Below are 21,449 nucleotides of genomic sequence, written 5' to 3'. Positions count from 1 at the left end.
TCTGTAACTACTATGCAGGAGAAAATGTCTTTATGAAGATGAAGGAGTCATGTGACCTTGTGGTGGATTTTTGTATGATATGTATAACTATGTAACTATATACACTATATGTCTATGTGCACTGAACATATATATTTTAACTTTCATGTAGAGTCTTAAGCACAAGACATTTTGCTTCACCGAGGTTTATTAAGGTGGTACAGTAACAGGGCAGTTAATGTAAGAGGAGAGTTCTCCTGAATAATTTACTCTAACTAACCTTCCCTAATACACACTCAACGTCTTTAATGCAGCACAACCAAAAACAGTAACACTGTAAACGATATAGACACACACACACACATACTATATGTGCCACTTGCTGTGTAAGATTTAGTAATTAGGATTAATGTGTGATGTTTGACCGTGTCATGACCTTTTGTGATAAGCTAGAGCAAGGGGTAGTCAGAGTCCTGACTGGCCTTTGGCCAAGACCTTGGCCTCTACCTGACCCCTGCAGCTGTGTTTGGACGGGTGGGAAAGTTACCCAGCAGCAGGGGGCGTGGATACTGGTCCCTATATATTAGGGGACCAGAGGACACCCCAGCACTTTTCCCCCCTCTGCTGTTACTCTCTGTCCGACTCTGCGTTGCTCTACTCTCTGTGCTTAAGGCTGTACACTAGTGATGTGTCGGTCACGAACGAAATGGCTCTTAGAGCCGGATCTTTGACGTGAACGACGCGAGCTGCCTCCTTATCGCAAGCCGTGTTTTTCTTTTTCTTTCTTTCACCCCTCTCTCTCACACTTTTTTTCCGCTTCACTCCTCACGCGAGCCTTGTGTTTTGCGCTGGGCAGAGGGGGGAGGGGCGGTAGTTACACTTGCGGTAGCACAGGGACAGAGCGGGAGGGAGAGAGAAAGAGAGCCAGGGACAACAACGTCACATCAGAAAGGTATAGTAATCATCCACAACTATTTTCAGTTGCAGATGATAAAGGATTCAGAAAGTTTATTCATGCAGGCCCATATGACAGAGAATATGCATCTTCTTTTTGTTTTCATATTGTAATTTATATTTAATTGTGTTGTTAGTTGGTTTTTTGTATTATATGATTTATTTATTACATTTTATGTGGAGTGAATAAATAAAAGTATATTTACGGTGGCCCCAAGAGACAAAACACGTAAAAACTCCAAAACACGTAAAAACTCAGAAGCACGTAAAAACTCAGAAGTATGTAAAAACACCAAAACACGTACAAAACACAACAGAAGTGCTCCAGAATGCTACGCCCAGCGTTGAGCTTTTGTTACCTAGAGGCTACACAAGCCAGCAAGTACCAACGACCGGATTTGGTGTGTGGTAGAAACAGGTAAATTAACTTTTTTTTTAAATTATTTGAATATATATGAGTGCTTGTGTAGAAATACACAAACAATTGTTTGTGTATTTATCACTTAAATTACACAATTGAAAGCATATGTGTATTAATACACATATGCTTTCAATTGTGTAATATGTTTAAACATATATAAATAAAACCACTTTTTTTACATTAGTAATTCCTTTTGTGCATAATTTTATATTATTCTTAATAATAAATTAATTAAAGCAACAAAACAACCTGAAGAGCCGGTTCGGATCCGAAAGAGTCGGCTCTTTTTAGTGAGCCAAGCCGAAAGAGCCAGTTCTCTAAAAAGAGCCGGAAATCCCATCATTACTGTACACCCCAGGGATTTGCTTTGCTTGATTTCTGCTATGTAATTCTCTTGCTAAATGTCTGTATGTATTTTTCCTGCTGTTCATATGATTCAGTGTATTAAACTCTGTTCCAAGAATTCTACTCTTTTACAGAGCATCTTTTTGAGTGTCTTGATTTTAATTGGATCTAAAAGGGTTGGATCTCCACATCCTTGGTGGAAGAAGGTTATCAGGATGGCTTCAAAATTTGCGACCACAACCTGTACTGCTGTACTAACTTTGAGCCCTGAACCATACTGACCCAGCAGGAAAACACCTTTAACGGACTTGTTGTGAGTACTTTTGCTAATCTGGCTAAGAACACACAGACAATATTATATTGCAGTATCGTAACACTCATGTTGAACTGAGACTGACATTTATATTTTTAGTTTATTTCACTGGTTCTGATATTTTGCAGCAGTTGGTCTGCACTGATGAAATGCAATCTAAAAATACAACATGCTGTGGGTCTATAGAGGACTATGTGAATGTGTTTCTGTGGCCAGTCAGAAGCTGTTATTTTATATTGATGCTGCTTTGGTTTCCTGACATGTGTGTGACGTGTCAAAGACGAGTGTTTGTTAAAGTCAGGTAGATGTAGTCTCTGGAGGCATTTCTGCCAGTTCAGTTGTGACTCGATTTCATCATGACTGGACATCTATCGTTTGTCATCCTTCTCTGTAAGTTAAACTTTCTCTCATATATATTGTTTAAATGTGAATACTGCTACTTACACTTAATAGAAATGTAAAGTTGAATTTTTAATCTTTCTAATGTAATATTACTATTGGAACTATTTAATTTATTAACTAATTGTTTCTCCAACAGATTCTTTCTGTGAGATCAAAGGTCAGTCTATGAATTTGATATTGCTTTTGACAGTCACTTTTATCGATATTTAACATAATTCATACACATACAGTTCGCTCCAGAAATAGGTGCGCAGAGACAACAGGGGCTCAAAAGCAATTGGACAACAATTTAAATTAATAACTCAAAATAAGATGTTAATTTCTAATACTTGGTACTCTTTGCTGTCCATAACGGCCTGTAGTCGAACTCATGGACATCAGCAGATACTGGGTTTCCTCCTTTTTAATGCTCTGCCAGGCCTTTTTTGCAGCAGCCTTCAGTTGTTGTTCGTTTGTGGGTCTTTCTGTCCAAAGTTTAGTCTCCAGCAAGTGAAATGCATTCTCAGTTGGACAAAGGTCAGGTGACTGACTCGGCCATTCAAGAATAATCCACTTCTGTGCTTTAATAAACTCCTGGGTTGCTCTGGGTGTATGTTATTGTCCATCTGTATTATGAAATGCCGCCCAATTAATTTTACTGCATATAGCTGGATTTAAGCAGACATTATGTCTCTGAACACCCCAGAAATCATCTGCTGCTTCTGTCCTGTGTCACATCGTCAATAAACACTAGTGTCTCAGTTCCACTTGCAGCCATGCACGCCAAGCCAACCCACTGCCTCTGCCTGTCTTTTACAGATGATATGATATGCTTTGGATCATGAGCTAGCCTTCCTATTCTTGAAGCTTGTTAGCGGCTGGCGCCTTACAGTGAACTTCTCTCTATTTATTTTCATACATTCTTCTCTTTATGTTAGACTTGGACATCGATACACCTTCCTCCTGGAGAGTGTTTTTTCACTTGGTTGGCTGTTGTGAAGGGATTTCTCATCACCATGGAAATTTTTCTGTGATCATCTACCACCGTTGTCCTCCATGAATAGCCAGGTCTTTTTGTGTTGCTGAGTTTACCAGTGCTTTCTCACTTTCTCGGGATGTACTAAACTAAATTTTACAACTCACAATAATGTAGCAATTTCTCAGATGGGTTTTTTTTTCCTGCACAGCTTAAGGATGGCTTGTTTTACCCACATGGTGAGCTGCTTTAACCGCATTTTGTCTGTTCACAGCAAAATCTTCCAAATGCAAGCACCACACCTCAAATCAACTGCAGGCCTTTTATCTATTTAGTTGATAAGGACATAACGGGGGAATTACCCACACCTGCCCATGAAATAGCCTTTGAGTCAATTGTCCGGTTACTTTTAGTTTCTTTAAAAAGAGGGTGGCACATGTTAAGGAGCTGAAACTCTGAAATGCTTCATCCTTTTGGAATCTGCATATCCTCAAATACCCAACACACCTACAGATTTTGTGCAGACTCAGCTCTATGCCCATTATATAACTAAATTGGAATAAACTGGTAAAAATCAACGATTGTGTCCAAATATAAATGGGCCTAAATGTATGTTATTCTCTTACTTTACAGCTCTTCCTGAACCTAAACTGACAGTGAGCAGATCAGAGATCACAGAAACAGATTCAGTCACACTGAAATGCGAGGCTCCATCCTCTGTTCCTATGTCTCAGTGTTCTTTCTACTCTTCCACTGGAGCAACTGTTAAAGAATTGCCCTGCTTAACGACACTGACAGCAACCGAACTGCTGAAGATGGCAAATCTCAAATCACCTGCTACTGTTAAACTGAACTGTTTTTACACAACGCAGCCTGGAGCACCAAACTCTCCATACAGTAACTTTTCCAGCATCATCATTCAAAGTCAGTGGCTTTAGCACTGATTACTGATGGCATCTTAATGCAGCCTCAACACAAGTAACACATACTTTTAGCATGTTGCTCATGTTCACAGATATAATCCTAATGTTAATTAATGCTTCAATTCTTCAGCTCCTCTTCCACCTAAACTCATCGTTAATCCACTGGTGATCACAGAGACAGACTCAGTCACACTCAACTGTGAGACTCCCCCATCTGTTTCTGTGCCTGAATGTGATTTCTACACTTTGAGTGGAGGAATAGTCAACAGGTTTTCCTGTCTAACGACACTGACAGCAACCAAACTGCTGGAGTTGGCACATCTCAGATCACCTGCTGAAATTAAACTGAAATGTTCTTACACTGCACGGTCTGGAGAGTTAACATCTCCATACAGTAACATGTCCACCATTAAAGTACAAAGTAAGTGATTTTCTATTCTACCCTATTATATATTGGACATATACAATAATACATTATATAATACAATATACAACACATTATATATTGTATAATTTTAGGGTCTACCTTAAAATATAAAGTGCCTTAAGGCAACTGTTTTTGTAATTTGGTGCTCTATAAATAAAATTGGAATTGAAATATTCATACAATATCATAACAGCAGATGTTGTGTATCGTAACATTTCAGTTTTAAATGTGACTTCAGTGGAAAATCCAAAGGATGCAAGCACGACAGATTTAACAACCATCATTCCTGATAAAACATCATCATCATCATCATAAAACATAATGTGTTTTAAGTTTGTCCACTATTCTAATTTAAAAAACATTAGTGTCACATACAGTAAATATTATTTAATTACACAACAGTAACTGTTCTAATTAAATCTTTGTTTTACAAAACCAAATTTACAGAAGTTCTGATTCTGTATCAAGATGTAAATAAAAAGAAAATGCAAGGATGTAGAAATGGACTTTCTATTCCACCTCATTCACAGTATGCTAATCACAGATGTTTCCTGCTGTAATATTCCAGTCTTAAATTGTGTTTAGGGACAACTTCAAAGGATGGAAGAACCACAGATTTAACCACTGTCAGACCTGGTAAAAAAAACACCTGGGCACAAAGTTCACACACGTATCTATCATGAACATATGTCATTGTTACAGTGTGCCTGCAATATCATTTTCTAGTTTGTCCACTACTGTTCCACATGTTATGTAATCACATAAAATAACAGGTATAAACCTATCTGTTTTCAAATTTACAAAAAAATATAAATAAATCCAGAATGCAATGATTTTTTTTAATCTTATCCACCTGTATTTTATTCACAACCAAATGAATACAGTACAAAGTGAATGACTTTCTTTTCTTTCATTTATACATTTATGCAGTATCCTCATCACAGATATTTTGTGCTATAACATTTCACTTTTAAATGTTTATTTAGGAGCAAATCTCAAGGATAAAAGAACCACAGATTTCACAACCTTCAATCCTGGTACACTATCATCTGGGGAGACAGTTGATAAAGGTATCCTTCATTAAAATATTTTACTGGGACAGCGTGACATTTCTTTTTTCTTTTTTTTTTTTGGTATTTTTGTTATCTTTGTTGTTGTTGGTTTTTTTTGTTTGTTTCAAGTTTGTCCACTACTCTGTTTTTAAAATACTGGTGCCACATAAATGTTATCTAATTACAAAACAGTGACAGATCTGAATTTATCTTTGTTTTATGACTCAGAATCCAAAAAAGTTATAATGCTGCGTAAGCTTTAGATAAAAACTAAATGCAAAGATTTAGTTTAGATTTAGGCCATGTAAAACCAGAGTCATGATAAACATTATATAGGCAGCGTTTTTTCCTCAATAGTTTCATCACGTTTACTGTCTAAGGACAGCGCTAGCAAGCACTCTCTGCTTATGAGCAAAACAAACAAACAAACAAACAAACAGAGGGCGTTTTAGGAGTGTTTTAGGAGTGACGGCTAGAGAGAGGGAGAGAGAGAGAGAGCAGGAAAGAGCAGATAGAGAGAGAAAACGAGTTTTGAGATGTGAGAGATTTGTAACTTTTAGCGTGTTTGGAGTGTGTAATTAATGTGTTGTCTTGTGTAGTTAGTGTGTAGTGTTTTGTGTTGTGTGTCAGAACAATGAGGCGACTGCTGTCTCCAGGTAGAAAAAGGAGTGATACACCTGCTGCTGTCAGACCTGCAGGTATCAGGCTGTGATGTTCTCCTTTATAGTGGACAGAAATTATTGTTTTGGAGTGGCACAAATAATTTGTGTGGCATCTTATTGAATGCAGAACAGCTGATTGTTCTGTAAATAGTTTGAAATGGTTATTTAAAAAAATCAAGGTAAAAGGTAAATGGATGCAAATAACTTTGTTGTTTGCAAAACTTGTGCATAGGATTTTAAAATTGACAAGTTATGAAATATGATTCATTAAACATATGTGTGGTTGCTACAGTTAAAAATATAACTTTTTCTACTCTGATTTTATGTTTTGTGTCTGATTTTAGATCAATTGTGTTAATACAGTATGTCAAAATGAAAACATGACTGTAAATTTAGACACGTGAGGTTGTGCTGAAAAGAATGAGACCAAATAGTTTTTAAAGGTGAAATGTAGAGTTCAAATCAAAAGTAGTTAAAACTGGCCAAGTATACCCTGGACCCCAGAGGGTTAAACATTTTTTTTAAAGTAAAGCAATAGTTACTTTTCAAGTAATTAATTACTTTTAGAATATTGTAACTCAGTTACTTTTTTGAAGAAGTAACTAGTAACTATAATTAATTACTTTTCAAAGTAACTTGCCCACCACTGCATAGGATACATGTTATATAATCTCATAAAAATAACAGGTATAAGTCTATCTTTGTTTTCAAACTCCAAATTTACAAATAAAAATACATCTCTATGTGATGGTATGTTATTTTGAAAAAACAAATCTCAAAATGTAACCAACATTTCAAATTATCATCTTAGAAATGGTTACTCCATTATCTATGGTAAACAATTTGTTAATGGTTGGTTTCACTGTCTCAGTCTTAGTTTTGTGCAACTGAAAAAGTAAGATTTTCTTGTTTATGACCTCTTGTGCTGCAAAACAGATTTACTGATATGGAAACTGGTGGTTTCAACTGGTTGTGGAGTTGCTGTGGGTGTTGTCTTACTGGGATGTGTACTTGTGAGGAATCTGAAAAGAACTGGTGAGAAATGCTGTAAATTTTTATTTATCTTTTAATGATCTTCAAATACACTTTTTATTTAAATTGAGAATTAGACAAAATTATTTTAAATGCAAATTGTATCAAGGTTTTTCCACTTTTATTTTTACAAAAAAAATTCTAGTTCATTTTCAGGATTTGCATAGACATTTGCATAGAAATAATAAATAAATAAATAAATAAATATATGTGAGCATTTTATCTGCTTCATTTATTTTCTCAATTTAATATAGCTATGATATCATGTGCAGTCGAGTCAGATGGAAAATTGGATTGGGCATGGAAGCTCATAGTTTTGCGTGTTGAAGCATTATAATTCCAAAGTAAATATCTCAAGCCTAAATTACATCTCATGTCATGTGACTTAAAACTTAAGCTTCTGTGTCTACTGATCAGAACTGGTTTGTTTAGTTTTACTTTAGTATTTCTTTTCTCCAATATTTCCTTATGGATCATGAAAGTTGTTTGATCAGCAATTACTTTTATGTTTTCTTTTTTTTTTAATAGTTCCAGTAAATTCTGTTACCAGCAGGTAAGACATGCTTTAACCTTTTCTGCAACTGTTTCCAATGGTTTCTGTATTATGTCCATGAAAATCACTGTCTGGTTGTTTTTTCTTGTAGCTCACAAGCCCACTGCACTGGTATTGTAAATGCTAAGTGACTTTGAGCTCTTTGCAATTCTTATCTATAGTATATACTATGTATATGTTTATACTATTTTTTTTTTACTTTCAATTGTAGATGGCTTAATGAACACAACGCATCTTGGAGAAGTGGTAATTAAAAACAAAAGCTCTGAGAAACATTCTGAGTTAGTGGCTCTGAAAAGTATCTGGACACTTCGAGCTGTGGCAGATGGGTACTTTTTGAAGTAATTTAAAAAAAAAAAAATCCTTTAACCCCTTTCAAAATACTGAAATTCACGTAGTGTCAATGGAATGACATGTTTGCACTATTAATAGGCTTTGTGGCTAGAGAAATTTTAAACTGTGAGCAGTCACATGTATTTTCAGATAACATTTATGAGTAGGGATGGGAATCACTTCTTGCAGAGAACTGGTTGTACCTTTGAATTGTTACTCTGCTTGCCTGTAAATTTGATTAAAGGTGCCACTTATACTATAATCAGCTGATTTCAGTCCATGTGTCAGAGGTGGACGATAGTGACAAAGTCTACAATTCAGATTTGGACCTTACTTTTATTTTTGCTGAACAAATGGACAAGGGTGCGATGGTAAAATGCATACTCCATCAAGAATAGAAACAACTGCATTATAGTGCAAATAGAACTTCGGCTCTTTGCAAGTATGCTAATGATAAGCTAGCCAAGAATCCATAGTGACATTAAATCTGAGTGGATGCCAAGTGCAGCAGCAGTGAGACCCTGAACTTCAACAGGTAAAAAAAGCAATGATGAACAGTAAGGCTGGACATCATTTCTACCACCTGTTCATGTTTCTAAAGGAGAATCACTGCTGAAGTCTCTTTGTGCTGGGTTTTGTGTTGTCAGCAGTGTTGCGTTCATACCGATTCATTAACCTCCTAGGACCTGGCGTCCACATATGTGGACATCACATTTTGGGTTATTTAGACCAAAATACTCAATTTTGCTCTACAAGGGCCTGATATCCACTTACAAGGACATTATACTGCTACTGTTCTATCAAAATTTGGTCTGTCCAGTGTCCTCCCTCGCCACCTGATCCAACTCACCACACAGCAAAATCTCCAGTGTTAAATTAAAACACTAGAGAGTGTCTATATGGGTCCACACCTCTGAGTGTTAAATACAACACTGTTGAGTGTTAAATTAACACTTTTGACAGTGTTATATGTTTAAAAGTAACCTAGTCAGTTTTGAAGATTAACAAAGACTAACCCTGAGCAGTGCTGATTTTCTAACACTGGAATATTTCTAACATTTTGAGTTATTTTCCAGTGTTAGAAAATCAGCACTGCTCAGGGTTAGCCATTGTTAATCTTCAAAACTGACTAGGTTACTTTTAAACATATAACACTGTCAAAAGTGTTAATTTAACACTCAACAGTGTTGTATTTAACACTCAGAGGTGTGGACCCATATAGACACTCTGTAGTGTTAATTTAACACTGGAGATTTTGTTGTACACCAGGTGGTGATCAGTCGACCGCTCAGCCCCTCTCTTTACCCGAGTGTCCAAAACATATGGCCTAAGGCCTGTTGATACGATTACAAAATCGATCATCGACCTGTGGCCTAGAGTGTCCTGGTGCCGCGTGCACTTATGGACACTCTTATGTAGGGCTGCACGATTAATCGTTAGAAAATCGCGATCTCGATTCATACTTATGTGCAATCTTATTTCCAAATGACAACGATTAAAAAAAAAAAAAAGACGACGACGATTGTACCGCATTTTGATTCGGGATGTAATCTGCATGAAAACAAGCACTCACTCTTCCTGCTCAACAAATGACAAGGGCGGAGCCTTATACCACGTGATACAGAAGCTGTGCCGTGTGATGCTAAAATTAGCAGGGAAAAAACAACGGAGAGCACGTCAGGGATGACGAGAAAGTGACAGGAGAAAATCCGTTCCGGTCAACCACCCAAACATCAATAACGGGAACCTTATACAGCGCTTCCCTATACCCGTCGAACTCCCGCAGGCACAAAGAAATTACGGAGGCTATCACTTATCACCTGACCAAAGATATGGCTCCCATCAACACTGTGCAAAACGAGGGATTTAGGAAAATGATCAACACCCTAGACAAACGCTACACAGTGCCGTCCCGCAACTATTTTTCTATTGTTGCACTACCTGCTCTATACACGCAGTGTCGAGCAACGGTGGAGACGGAATTTCAAGCAGTACAACATTTTGCGGCAACAACAAAACGTGAGACATTTGTTGTTTTTATGTTTGTTTATTGTTTTTATGTTCAGTCTCAACTGTTACGAAGTTGATGTGCATTTAATAAGTGCAATAAATATTTATACTGGAAAAGAAAATCGTGAGAGAATCGTGATCTCAATTCTAAGCAAAAAAATCGTGATTCTCATTTTATGCAAAATCGTGCAGCCCTACTCTTATGTTTTGACATGGTGTTCATTATGGCCAAACTGTTGTTTGCACAAAAGCCCAATAACAAAACACCGCTCGGGTTCAGATCCGGGAGGCCGTCCCTCCCAATCATGCCCTTCCAGGTCTCCCAGTAGGACAACAGAGTCCCCAGGAGGAGCACCCTCCAGTGCCACACCTAGGGACTCCAAGAAGGCTGGGTACTCTAAACTGCCGCTTGGCATAAATGTTACCTTCCCTGACCCGAAGGCAAAGGGAACAAACTCTCTCCTCCTCTAGGAGAAACCCCATCATACCAGCACCAAGCCAAGGGGATACCAAGATACCCACCCCAGCCCACCGCCTCTCACCAGGGGCAACTCCAGACTGAGACAGAGTCCAGCCCCTTTCCAGGAGACTGGTTCCAGAGCCCAGGCCATGCGTTGAGGTGAGCCTGACTATATCTAGCCGGTACCTCTCAACCTCACGGACTAGCTCAGGCTCCTTCCCCACCAGATAGGTGACATTCCATGTCCCAATTGCTAGTCTTGGTAGCCGGGGATCGGTGTGCCAGGTCCTTCGCCGCCGCCCGGCTCACATTGCACCCGACCCCTACGGTGCCTCCTGCGGGTGGTGGGCCTGCAGGAAGATGGGCCCATGTCCCTTTTTTGGGCTGTGCCCGGCCGGGCCCCATGGACTAAGGCCCGGCCACCAGATGCTCGCCCTCAGGCACCCTTCCCAGACCTGGCTCCAGGGCGGGGCCCCGGTAACCCTATCCCGGGCAGGGTGAACTGTTCATAGGGGTCTTCTGAATCGCTCTTTGTCTGGTCCCTCACCCAGGACCAATTTCCCATGGGAGACCCTACCAGGGGGCAAAAGCCCCCAGACAACATAGCCCCGGGGATCCCTGGGACACACAAACCCCTCCACCACGATAAGATAGCGATTCGCAGAGGGGATGTAAAGAATAGTTTAATTAATTGTTCTCTCCTTGGAGTAGTTAAAAAAGTACAGCATTGCTTTTAAGAAAACTGTTCAGTGTAATAGTTTTGTTTTGGTTTTTTGAGTCATGACCCCAGCACTAATCATAACAAGGAGGGGAAATACCTCCAGTATGCACAAACAGAGATCAGTGATGTATACTCAGTAATTATTAGAGTCAATCCATAGAAGATCATTTTTGGCATTGTTTGGGTTATTATGTTACATGTTTGATTTGTATAAGATGTTATGAGGGAAATATATTCTGCATGTCAATGTGTCAGGTAGGATGAACCTTGTACGGCACATGTGTGGTAGGACTGTTTTGGCAGTCAGATGGGCACATGTTTATTTATAATTTTGATAAACGCATCATATAATAATTTCCATACCAGCTCTACAACAGTGATGTGGAGGTGATTCTATTCCAGTTATAGTTCCATAAATCACGAGAGAAAGCTTGATCACAGAAATGGTTAAAAGTTCAGTTAAACACTGTTTGTGGTCTTGATTTTGGAGCTTCAATTGTCTAACTGCAGCTACCACACAGTGGCCACTGATATCATTTCCAAACCAGAGTCTCAGTTAAAAATAAATAATTTTCTGGGCATTTAAGATTTGGGTGAGTTTTAGCTGTAAATTAGTGTTAAGTCAAATTGTTGAATGTTGTCATTGTGTTTCTTAAATTCTTAGTTCAAACTATAGGATCAAAGGCATTCCTTTGTCTGACCCCTCCCCAGCCTCTCGAGGTTCTGGGAGGAGGCTGTAGTGTTTTATCACAGACACATCCCATGTGAAGATTCTGTCTGTTGTTTGGTAAACTTCCTGCCCTTTTATGTCTTCACCTGTGTTGTGTATGGTGTACCAATACAGGAATTGAACCATATATTGGGTGTGGGGAGATTACCCCCTTATGACCAAGGATGTTGTGATCAAGAGGACACACACACGCACGCACACACACACGCACATAGACACACATACACACACACACATATACACAGTGCCTTGTCTTAGAACCATTGGAGGGGGGGTTTTCGGTGGGAGGTGCTTGTGTTTTACCATGTAAACTGTAACTGTCATGGGAATAAAAGGCTACGAGGAGAGCTGCTCTTGGAAGGAGTTGATCTGGAGACAGGTGAGGAGCATTTAGTTTCACAGCCTGGTTCTGACCAAGCCTTTCCTCGCTAGCGAGTAAAAGACCGGTTGAAGATGTTCTGTCTTGTTTTTCGTTCTTCATGAGGAATAAGTCTCTAAACTAGTGGGGCCTGTGGAAACACAGACTCAACAATTAGTTTTGTAGACATAGACTTAAACTCTCTGAGGAACAGAAGGCAACCAGTTAAAATCTCCAGCCGGGAGAATTTCATTAAGTTCCATATGAAACATCACAGAAGTTTGGTGTTGAAGTGTCCAAATTCTTTATGGGGCCAATTTCCAGTATGTGTATTATAAGGGTATCGGGTTAAATGTATTGTTACAAATAATTTTTTTCACGATTCCAATTTTCCCATCATCTCTTCAATAATTATCCTCTCACTTCTGCCTTATTTTGTTTTTTCAAACTAGTCCCCTCCAGGAAACGAGCAATCATACTCTATATTCACCTCAGTACCTGCTGCTGATCCAGGTGAGCTTCTTTGTATCCTTATTTGTAAGAATGTAAACGATACAATTTAATGGCAATTCTATAAAACCTCAAAAACCTTTTTCTATAACATGCTTTGCATTAAAGATTTTCCTTTTCAGTTGCAGATTCTACTCAAGAAGATGGACAGCAACTTCAAACAAATGAAGTAAGTCTGTCACAAGCAGAGATAGCAAAAGTATGGACATTCTTAAGCAGAAGTGTTAAAGAAATTAACATTGGAGACAGTGGAGAAAAAAAAGAAAACAAGATGTACATTTGTAAAAATTTTGTGAGATCTCGTGTTACCTCTGTGAGGTCCCACAAGTCCATGCACTTCCAGGTCAGTACTGAGACCTTGGAATCAACCATAGCGATGGAAGACAAACACTTGCGGGTTCTTAGTGTAAGCAGGCAGAGTCGTCACAAGGAGTATACTGACCTGGCAGTTTTGGTTGAATTCATTAACAGTGTTGGGACTAACGCGTTATTAAGTAACTCGTTACAGTAACTACGTTATTATTGTGGTAACGAGCACGGTAACTAGTTAACATGCCAAAACCGGGAACGCGTTACTCGTTACTGGGATTTAGATAGGCTCGTTATTCGTTACTTCGTGTGGTGGCTGTCGCGGAGCTTCCACAGATTCAATAACATTAGCAAGTGGTGGAAGCCAGCAGGTAGATGAAGGAAAAGGGAGGCAAGAGGAGGAGAGACCCAAAGCGGCCGCTGGTCCGAGTGTCAGGTGAACTGAACTTCAGGTAAGAAGTTATGACCTGCAGTCCATCTGGGTCAGATATGAACCAAGTTTAGGTGGAGTTTATTTTCGTTATGCCGACTTTTTCGTACTGCGTGCTAGCTAGCATGACGAAGTTTCTATACAGCTGGGTGGTGCTATGTTACTGATGTTGAACTTTATTTTGTTCATAAGGTTAATTATTAGAGCTGCCAACCGTCCTGTACAAAATGGAATCGTCTCGTATTCAGAGAAAATATTACGCGTTTCGTATTGAGATGAAAAGGAACAGTTTGTCCCGGACTTCAGCTACAATGAAAAAGACACAAAGCTGGAGTTATTCTGTGTTTACGCTGCACAGCTGCCTCTTCTTCTCTCATCCTCTCCCCTCCCTCTCCTGTTTCTACTTCAATCATGAAACTGATCAATGATCAGCTGATCGGCTTTTCTCTCTTGCTTGTTTATCGCCCACTTTGCGCCAGAAAGAGGAAACCAGCGGATGTCGCGGTAAACAACAGCAGCACTTTTAAGCTTGATCAGCTGTTGTTAGAATTTATTTAATATTAATTTCTAGTATCAGCTGATGTTTGCTGGAGCCACAGCTGTAAAGCTGCTGGCCATGATATCGGTTTGAATATGTGGTGAGAGGGAAACATGAAGATGAAACCAGGAGATGTCCTTACTGAATCATCAGAGCTGTGATGGAGAAACAGGTTTACCTTTTAGGTGACATGAATGAGTCGAAGGGAAGTTATGAACTGTTTCTGAGCGACCAGGATCCTTTTCTAAGTAGCTGACAGCTGTGCAGGGGCGGGTCTAGCAAAGTGTTGCCAGGGGTCCATGTAGGGCAGTAAAAGGGAAAGGGGGGGCACAAGGAAACACTTTCTTTTTCTCATTTAAAATGTCTCACTTTTAAAAAAAAAGAATTATCTGAGTCTTGCAACAAACAATTGATAGATTTATACATATATACCATCAGAACAGTGTACATCGCTGTCACAACAGCGTTTATTTTCATTCAAAGGCTTTATGAGTTTTCCTATAATGGTGGGCCAGTCTCTAGTCAAAATGCCCAGGACGATTTTTTTGTCCCAGTCCAGCCCTGTATGCAGCTCATCTGCAGTCTGGTGTTGCCTACATCTTCCTATTCAGAAGGCAGAATTTCAGAGTTCTGAGTACAATCGAAAGCACCACGACTGCAGTTTTTGTGTTGGATGTAAAAGGCGCACATGACGCTGTGACGTAGGCTAGAATCATGGCAGCAGTCAATGACGGTCCAGGCGTGGGATTTCTCTCGTGGAAATGTGCACATTATCTTTTCCTTTCTATTGGTAGGTGGCACAGTGCACTTGTGGCAAGTAAGCAAGCTAGAAGACTGGCAAAGTTATGGAAGAAACACATTAACAAGAGAATTCTGAGTTAAACCAAAGTTACTTTCCCTAGTAACTAGTTACTCTGAAAGTAACGAGTAACTTGAAGTAACTGAGTTACTTTTGATAGAAGTAACTAGTAATGTAACTAAGTTACTAATTTAAAGTAACTTACCCAACACTGTTCATTAACTACCACCTGAAGTACTTTGAAGCTCCAATATCAAGTACAATAAATGCAGGAGGGGGAAGCATTTCTCAATCTCTCGCAAAACTTTTGCAGGATCTTGCAAAAGTACATCTTTTTCTTTTTTTCTCCCATGTCCCTTGCAAGGCTCTGTACATTTGAAATTATCTGCCTCATAAAAATATTATACCCTTATCCTCACTCCTCTTCTATAGCTAGCTAGATGCTGAAGTACCATGATCACAATTTGTGCCCATCTGCACTTGTCCCGGTGTTTTGCCATAAAAAGCACTGGCCCACTTTAATTCCTATGGCGCTATAAATAATGCAAAAATACAGTAAATGTAGTAATGTGAAATAATAACTCCCCTCAAATGTCCTAAAACAAAAGTAACAAGCCTGTTTTGAAAATGTAAGAAGCAGAAAGTGTTAGTTGTGTTAAAATGTAAGGAGTAAAAGTGAAAAGATGTTAGAAAAATAAATGCTTAAGTAAAATACAGATACCTTACAAGTATTTGTACTTTGTTACTTCCCACCTCTAGTCACAAGGGTAACATTAAATCTGCTGGTCATATAAGTTAATAGATAATACAGTTTATTTTCTCCCCCCCCAGTCTGACATATACCATTTGTACTCAACCATCCCCAAGGAGCCAGCTACATCAGCCCTGAAGAGTATGGTGTATAGCACTGTGAACCCTATGTACACCTCTGTGAACTCCGTGTAAACTGCAAATGAAAATTGTTTTAACTTAACTGCATTAAGACAGTTTGATAGCCTAAATGTTAAATTCCTGATTAAATTAAAATGTTTTTAAAAAGTATTGTTTTCTAATGTGTCTATTTTATGCTTAACACATTTTTTGTACTGTTTTATTTTTTGATATATTTTGTTTTTCCTCCAGGACTGTATATACAGTAAATAGCATCACATTTATATTCAATGTCTGCAATTCAGCTACACAAACTCACCCACACAAAAAAGTAGCTTAATGTGTAAATGATGGAAAATATTTATTTGCATTTATTCATCAGCTTTCCTAAACATGTAGTTACGAGTATGTGGTCACCTTGACAAATGGCTGAACACATCAATGCCACATTCTTCAAACACACTGCTCTTTTTCATGCACCTTGTACTTTTCTTAAATATAATTTGCTTAAAAAAACAGAATAAAGCCATTTAATATTTTCCAATGTCTCACTACTATTTTACATGATCCATTACAGACATCAAAGCAAATTTTGTAAAACAAATAAATTTTACTAAATAAATTGTTTTAACAAATCATTACTGTTTGTAATGATTTACTGCCTAAAACAAAGACCACTCTGCATTCTTTTCTCATTTCACAAAAGTGCATTTTACATTCTGCAGACAATAGCTTTCATATTTTTCCTGACACAACAAATAATCAAACATTTAATGTCTTCCTGTGCACAAAGGCTTGTCTTAGACTTTGAGTAAAGCACTCTCACTTGTTGAGAGGCATTCTACGTTTCTTTCTTCTAATAAATTCAGCACATATGTAGAGCAATTTTGCAAACTCTATTTGGTATGCTCTGCTGTGCGCTGATCAAAGTCACCAAGCACTCCTGTTATTCTCATTTTCTTTTGTTCTCTGCATTAATGGATGTGTCTCAGTGCTAAAGATTTTGTCTTTGCAGAGTACTGCCTGTATTAGAGGTATGAGCAAATTCATGTTTTTATGTGTCTATAAGCTTCTTCTCATTGAATTAGTCCTTACTGATTTCCACTGCAGCTGCTATTGGTCACCTGCTGATGGTCGCTGTTATCAGAGGCAGCAGAGCTGCTGCTAGGGGACCGGAGAAGCGTGTTGCTGAACCGCACTCCATGGCATTTTCCTGTAAGGTACACAATCAATTGTCATATTGCAGTACACATGCTTTTTAGTAAACTTACCAGCTGTATTTGGCTATGAGAGTACTGAATATAACTTTAGATAACTTTTTTAATAATGTTAACTTGACCCATATAATGTTATTTATATGTAAAAACAAAGTGAAATAACTATTCAGTGACATGGATGAGAACGATCCCCCTTGGAATTGCAATGTACAAGTGAAAAATACAGATGTGGACAATCAGGATTTAAAAAAAAACCAAAGAAACCAACCCTCTAAAATTGTGGGATGAGTTAACAATTCATAGCTGAAAATTTTAAATATAAGATTTTAAATATGTACATTTTTATTAACAGATTAGTTTTTAGACATTTAATGCTAGAAGAGGATATGCCATCATCACTCCACATTGTGTTTGGACTGGCCTTTCATATACTACTGTAGCCCACATCTTAAAAGAAGCAAGCCAGTGGGTTAAAAATCAAGTACCAGCTCCCTATTACTACTACCACTTTAACTACTATCTCTAAAGATAACTTACTATTATATTATTATAACAATATTATGTTATTCTTACAGAAAGAAAACAGTTTCAGTGATGTTATATGGAATTATATTACCATTATCACATTTTCATAGAGTAGCACATAACCTTATTTGTGTTTCCTTTACTGTCAGCTTTCACTGTATCGATGTTGACCCGGATACATACAGATAGTGTGTGCAGATCAGCACTTTCACATACCTCAGGGTGGAAAGGATGACATGATTCAGGCTTTTTTCTGTCCTTCTGATACTTCAGTCTCTCACATTTTAGTGACTCGTTGTGTTCAAAGGAGTCAAGGGTGTAAGAATAAATCAACAAGATATGGTTCTAAGTTTGAAACCCAACTAGCATGCATTAAACCTCACTTACCCTAAACCACAACTTCAAATTTAACCCTAAGTGTAATCATCTCAATAGTAAACCCCTCAAGATGAAATTCATAATGATCACTTTTTCTCACAGCCAGCTAAACATATTTAGGAAACAAATTTAAAAAAAAAACAACTTTCAACTATTTTGTTTCAGTTCATGAAATGTCTCTGCTTCATACAGAAAGGATATATATGATCTCAATGGGATCCATTGTCACTGGAGGAGCACTGCTGCAGTCACACTTATTATCCACAACAACCATGAACAGGTTGCTGCTGGGAATCTGCTGTATGACAAAAGATCTGCAGCACAAACACAAAGTCTAATTTTAAAAAAAAGTTTAATGTTGGTTAAATGTAATCAAATGATACTATTAGATTATTATTTCATGATTAATAGACAGTTCACTTTGCAGCACCTGATGCAGCCGTCGCACTCAATGTTTCCGGTTGTTTCTTTAATGGTCCGTTCAGACACGAATGCAGGGTATTCTGTATCACATGGTACCATCATGGTTTTACCCCGAGATCTCTGAGCTGAACGTGAAACAGAGCAGGTTTAACTGAAACACAGAGGCTTTACAAAATCAGCATTAAGCAGAAGAGGTTTTCTTTCTGCCGCTCATACTTTCCAAATATTCTCCCTCTCTCAGATCTCAAATGCCTATAAATCATCACGAAGTTACGGTTACCTTTAACTGAGAGATCAATATTCCACCAGCTGTACAGGTTAAATTCTAGCAGGAAACTAAGAGAAAAGCAGAAACATAAAACATAATCAGTGTTTGTGATGAAAGTTATAAGAACAGAGTAAACCATACTAAACAAATATTTTATCAAAAATTCTTACATGACAAGTTCAGTCAGAAGCCATTTAACTACAGAAAATGGCTAAAAGACAAAGAAAAGATAAGGTCAGCTTTTTTATTTGCTTTGTTTTGTACTGATTGTTGTAAATGCTGTAGTTCATTTTCCACTTGTTCAACATGCATCAGCCGCATGCAAATGATAACCACAAACTGAAATATGTTCGATAGCCAGTGGTTTAGTTTGAGGACATATGCAGCTGTAGATGTTGTGAACCACAGATTATAAATATCCTTTGACTTCTCTTCCTCTAAACGCTGTCTGTTGCACACTTACATCTGACAAAGTGCGTGCACTGTCACTGCTCCCAGCATACTCTCTGCAAAGGGCCTGGTAGTCATAAAGAGTGATCCTGAAACACACACAGCACAGTGAAGGTCTTAATAAACATCCGATCTCATCATCATCATCATCGTTTATTTATATAGCACTTCGAAAACACACCTGGTAGACCAAAGTGCTGTACAATAAAAATATAAATATAGTAATAAAATAGCAAAAACCAAACATAGCAATAAAATTAATAAAAATGTCAGTTACCCACAGAGTTAAAAGCCAGGGAGTAAAAATAGTTTTTTTTTTTATCTGGACTTAAAAACTGGCACTGATGTAGCCTGTCTAATATGGAAAGGAAGAGTTTTTCAAAGCATTGAAGCCAAAATAGAGAGTGCTCAGGCTCCTCTAAGTTTCAGCCGTGACTTAGGGACTGAAAGCAACAGCTGCTCAGCTGACCGAAGCGAACGAATGGGGACATGGGGCTTCAACAAAACAGACAACACAAAAAGTCCAGTTTGAGAGATAAGATTTTAACCACAAAAGTGCCGAACCAGAAATTCCCGCACAGTGCTGTAAGCGGGAGATCAGCAAATCGTGATCCACTGTGTCGAATGCAGCGGTCTTGTCCAACAAGACAAGCACTGCATATTTACCACGCTCTGTCGTTATCAGAATGTCATTCATAACTTTTACGAGGGCTGTCTCCATACTGTAAAAGGGCTTACAGCTGGACTGAAAGATTTCACACAATTGAGAGTCATTCAAATAGTCCATCAACTGAGTATAAGCAATCCTTTCCAGGATCTTACTCAGAAAGGGAAGCTTGGAGATGGGTCTAAAATTTGACATGACTGAGCTGTCTAACCCTGGTTTCTTAAGTAAAGGATGTATGACTGCATGCTTAAATTCGTAAGGTACTTGACCAGACAAAATACTAGTATTGTATAGTATACTAGTATGTTCAGAATGTGTGGTCCGATGGTAGGAAATACCTTTTTGAGAAAGCGGGGAGAAACAACATCATTTGGAGAGCCACACGGCTTAGATTTCAACACAGTTTCACTAAAACAGGTAAAACAATTGGTAGAAAAGTAAGAACCATGCATGCCAGATCAGCAGAGGTCTCAACCTAGCAACCTTGTCCACAAAATAATTAAGAAACTTATTGCACATAACCTGAGAAGAGTGCAAAAGAACATAGCCTTCTGTATTATGTACATAATTTATAGTGTTATAGAATACACGAGGGTTATGCGAGCTGGCAGCAATAAGTTGAGAAAAATAGGAGTGCTTGGCAGCCTTTACTGTTCTCTGATAGACGTTCACAACAGTGAAGGAGAGGAGCCCGTTCGCACAAACAGAGTTCAAAACTGGTGTGGCGTGTTGAAGGGGATAGCTGCTTAAAGTCTTGCTTAAATGTGCCTTATTCTCATATATAACAGCATGCTTTTTAGCCTTTGAGTTTAATTTATTAGGTTAAAGCTCAACCAGTTGTTTAACTGTGTCTCAAACCTTTTGAAGGATCCCATTTGTAGCAGTTTGTTCATAACAGCACCTTCCACCTCTCCAAAGAAAAGCCCTGTCTGAGAGAGAAATGATGTCAAAGCACACCAGAAAGCATGAAAAAAAGGATTTTAATTTGTTTAATTGTGTTTTATTTAAGCAGCATTAAGCATTCACAAAGAAACATGAGATGCAAGCTGGCTTTTTAGGGCATCAGCATGTAAATAGCGTCTACCACAGTGAGGTGGTAACCACTGAGACCAGGGGCCTGTTCTTCGTACGTCGCTTACTACATCCAAGATCAAATGACACATCCAAGACCAAACCATCGCGCTAACCGTGAGCTCGCTAATCCGGTTCCCCGAACACACCTGCTGTTGACGATCAGTACAGCTGGACGCAGGAATGTGACATCACTGGGTGTCGTAAAAGGGGCTACGCATCGATAGTAGAAACATTGATCGGCAACCTGCTGATTGGTCGGCGAAAATGTCCAAGGGGCGTGCTCGGTATTTTCCGGCAGCAGAGCAAGAACTCATGAGTGAGGGATTTCAGGAGTTTCAGAGTTTAATTAAAACGCAAGAGA

General features: G+C 38.5%; 2 protein-coding genes across 2 annotated transcripts in view; one reads left to right on the top strand and one right to left on the bottom strand.

Moving 5' to 3' along the window:
- The first annotated feature begins 2,378 nt into the window (after positions 1 to 2,378).
- On the top strand, positions 2,379 to 16,241 carry LOC309707570 (uncharacterized protein). The gene is made up of 14 exons (XM_082534978.1): positions 2,379 to 2,402; positions 2,551 to 2,571; positions 3,581 to 3,608; positions 4,003 to 4,293; positions 4,423 to 4,713; positions 5,305 to 5,355; positions 5,706 to 5,789; positions 7,370 to 7,468; positions 7,994 to 8,018; positions 8,110 to 8,129; positions 8,230 to 8,264; positions 13,083 to 13,143; positions 13,263 to 13,309; positions 16,048 to 16,241. The coding sequence occupies exons 4-14, from the start codon at positions 4,095 to 4,097 to the stop codon at positions 16,159 to 16,161; spliced, it is 1,026 nt and encodes a 341-aa protein (XP_082391104.1). The 5' UTR covers positions 2,379 to 2,402; positions 2,551 to 2,571; positions 3,581 to 3,608; positions 4,003 to 4,094; the 3' UTR covers positions 16,162 to 16,241.
- Positions 16,242 to 16,437: 196 nt separating this feature from the next.
- The window catches only part of LOC309706261 (voltage-dependent calcium channel subunit alpha-2/delta-3-like), a 37,508-nt gene continuing 32,496 nt past the window's right edge, over positions 16,438 to 21,449 (bottom strand). Inside the window, exons 33-40 of the mRNA XM_082532624.1 lie at positions 20,873 to 20,943; positions 19,361 to 19,436; positions 19,068 to 19,108; positions 18,910 to 18,965; positions 18,637 to 18,754; positions 18,397 to 18,520; positions 18,045 to 18,119; positions 16,438 to 17,299 (exon numbers count right to left, since the gene is read on the bottom strand). Coding sequence (XP_082388750.1) covers positions 17,207 to 17,299; positions 18,045 to 18,119; positions 18,397 to 18,520; positions 18,637 to 18,754; positions 18,910 to 18,965; positions 19,068 to 19,108; positions 19,361 to 19,436; positions 20,873 to 20,943 — 654 coding nt within the window. The 3' untranslated portion in view covers positions 16,438 to 17,206. The remainder of the gene's footprint in view (positions 17,300 to 18,044; positions 18,120 to 18,396; positions 18,521 to 18,636; positions 18,755 to 18,909; positions 18,966 to 19,067; positions 19,109 to 19,360; positions 19,437 to 20,872; positions 20,944 to 21,449) is intronic.

This window comes from Aulonocara stuartgranti (assembly GCF_965226115.1).
Source record: "Aulonocara stuartgranti genome assembly, chromosome: 5".
In the NCBI taxonomy this organism is placed as follows: Eukaryota; Metazoa; Chordata; class Actinopteri; order Cichliformes; family Cichlidae; genus Aulonocara; species Aulonocara stuartgranti.
Note: the sequence above shows the minus strand (reverse complement) of the source record. Positions and strands in the feature narration are given on the sequence as shown.

What these genes read in the sequence shown, in the direction of transcription:
- LOC309707570 (XM_082534978.1), top strand. Translation starts at nt 4,095, where the DNA reads ATGTCTCAGTGTTCTTTCTACTCTTCCACTGGAGCAACTGTTAAAGAA. An exon ending in CTCACAAGCCCACTGCACTG is followed by an intron (nt 8,130 to 8,229) that starts GTATTGTAAATG and finishes TTTCAATTGTAG; the next exon opens with ATGGCTTAATGAACACAACG. An exon ending in AGCAACTTCAAACAAATGAA is followed by an intron (nt 13,310 to 16,047) that starts GTAAGTCTGTCA and finishes CTCCCCCCCCAG; the next exon opens with TCTGACATATACCATTTGTA.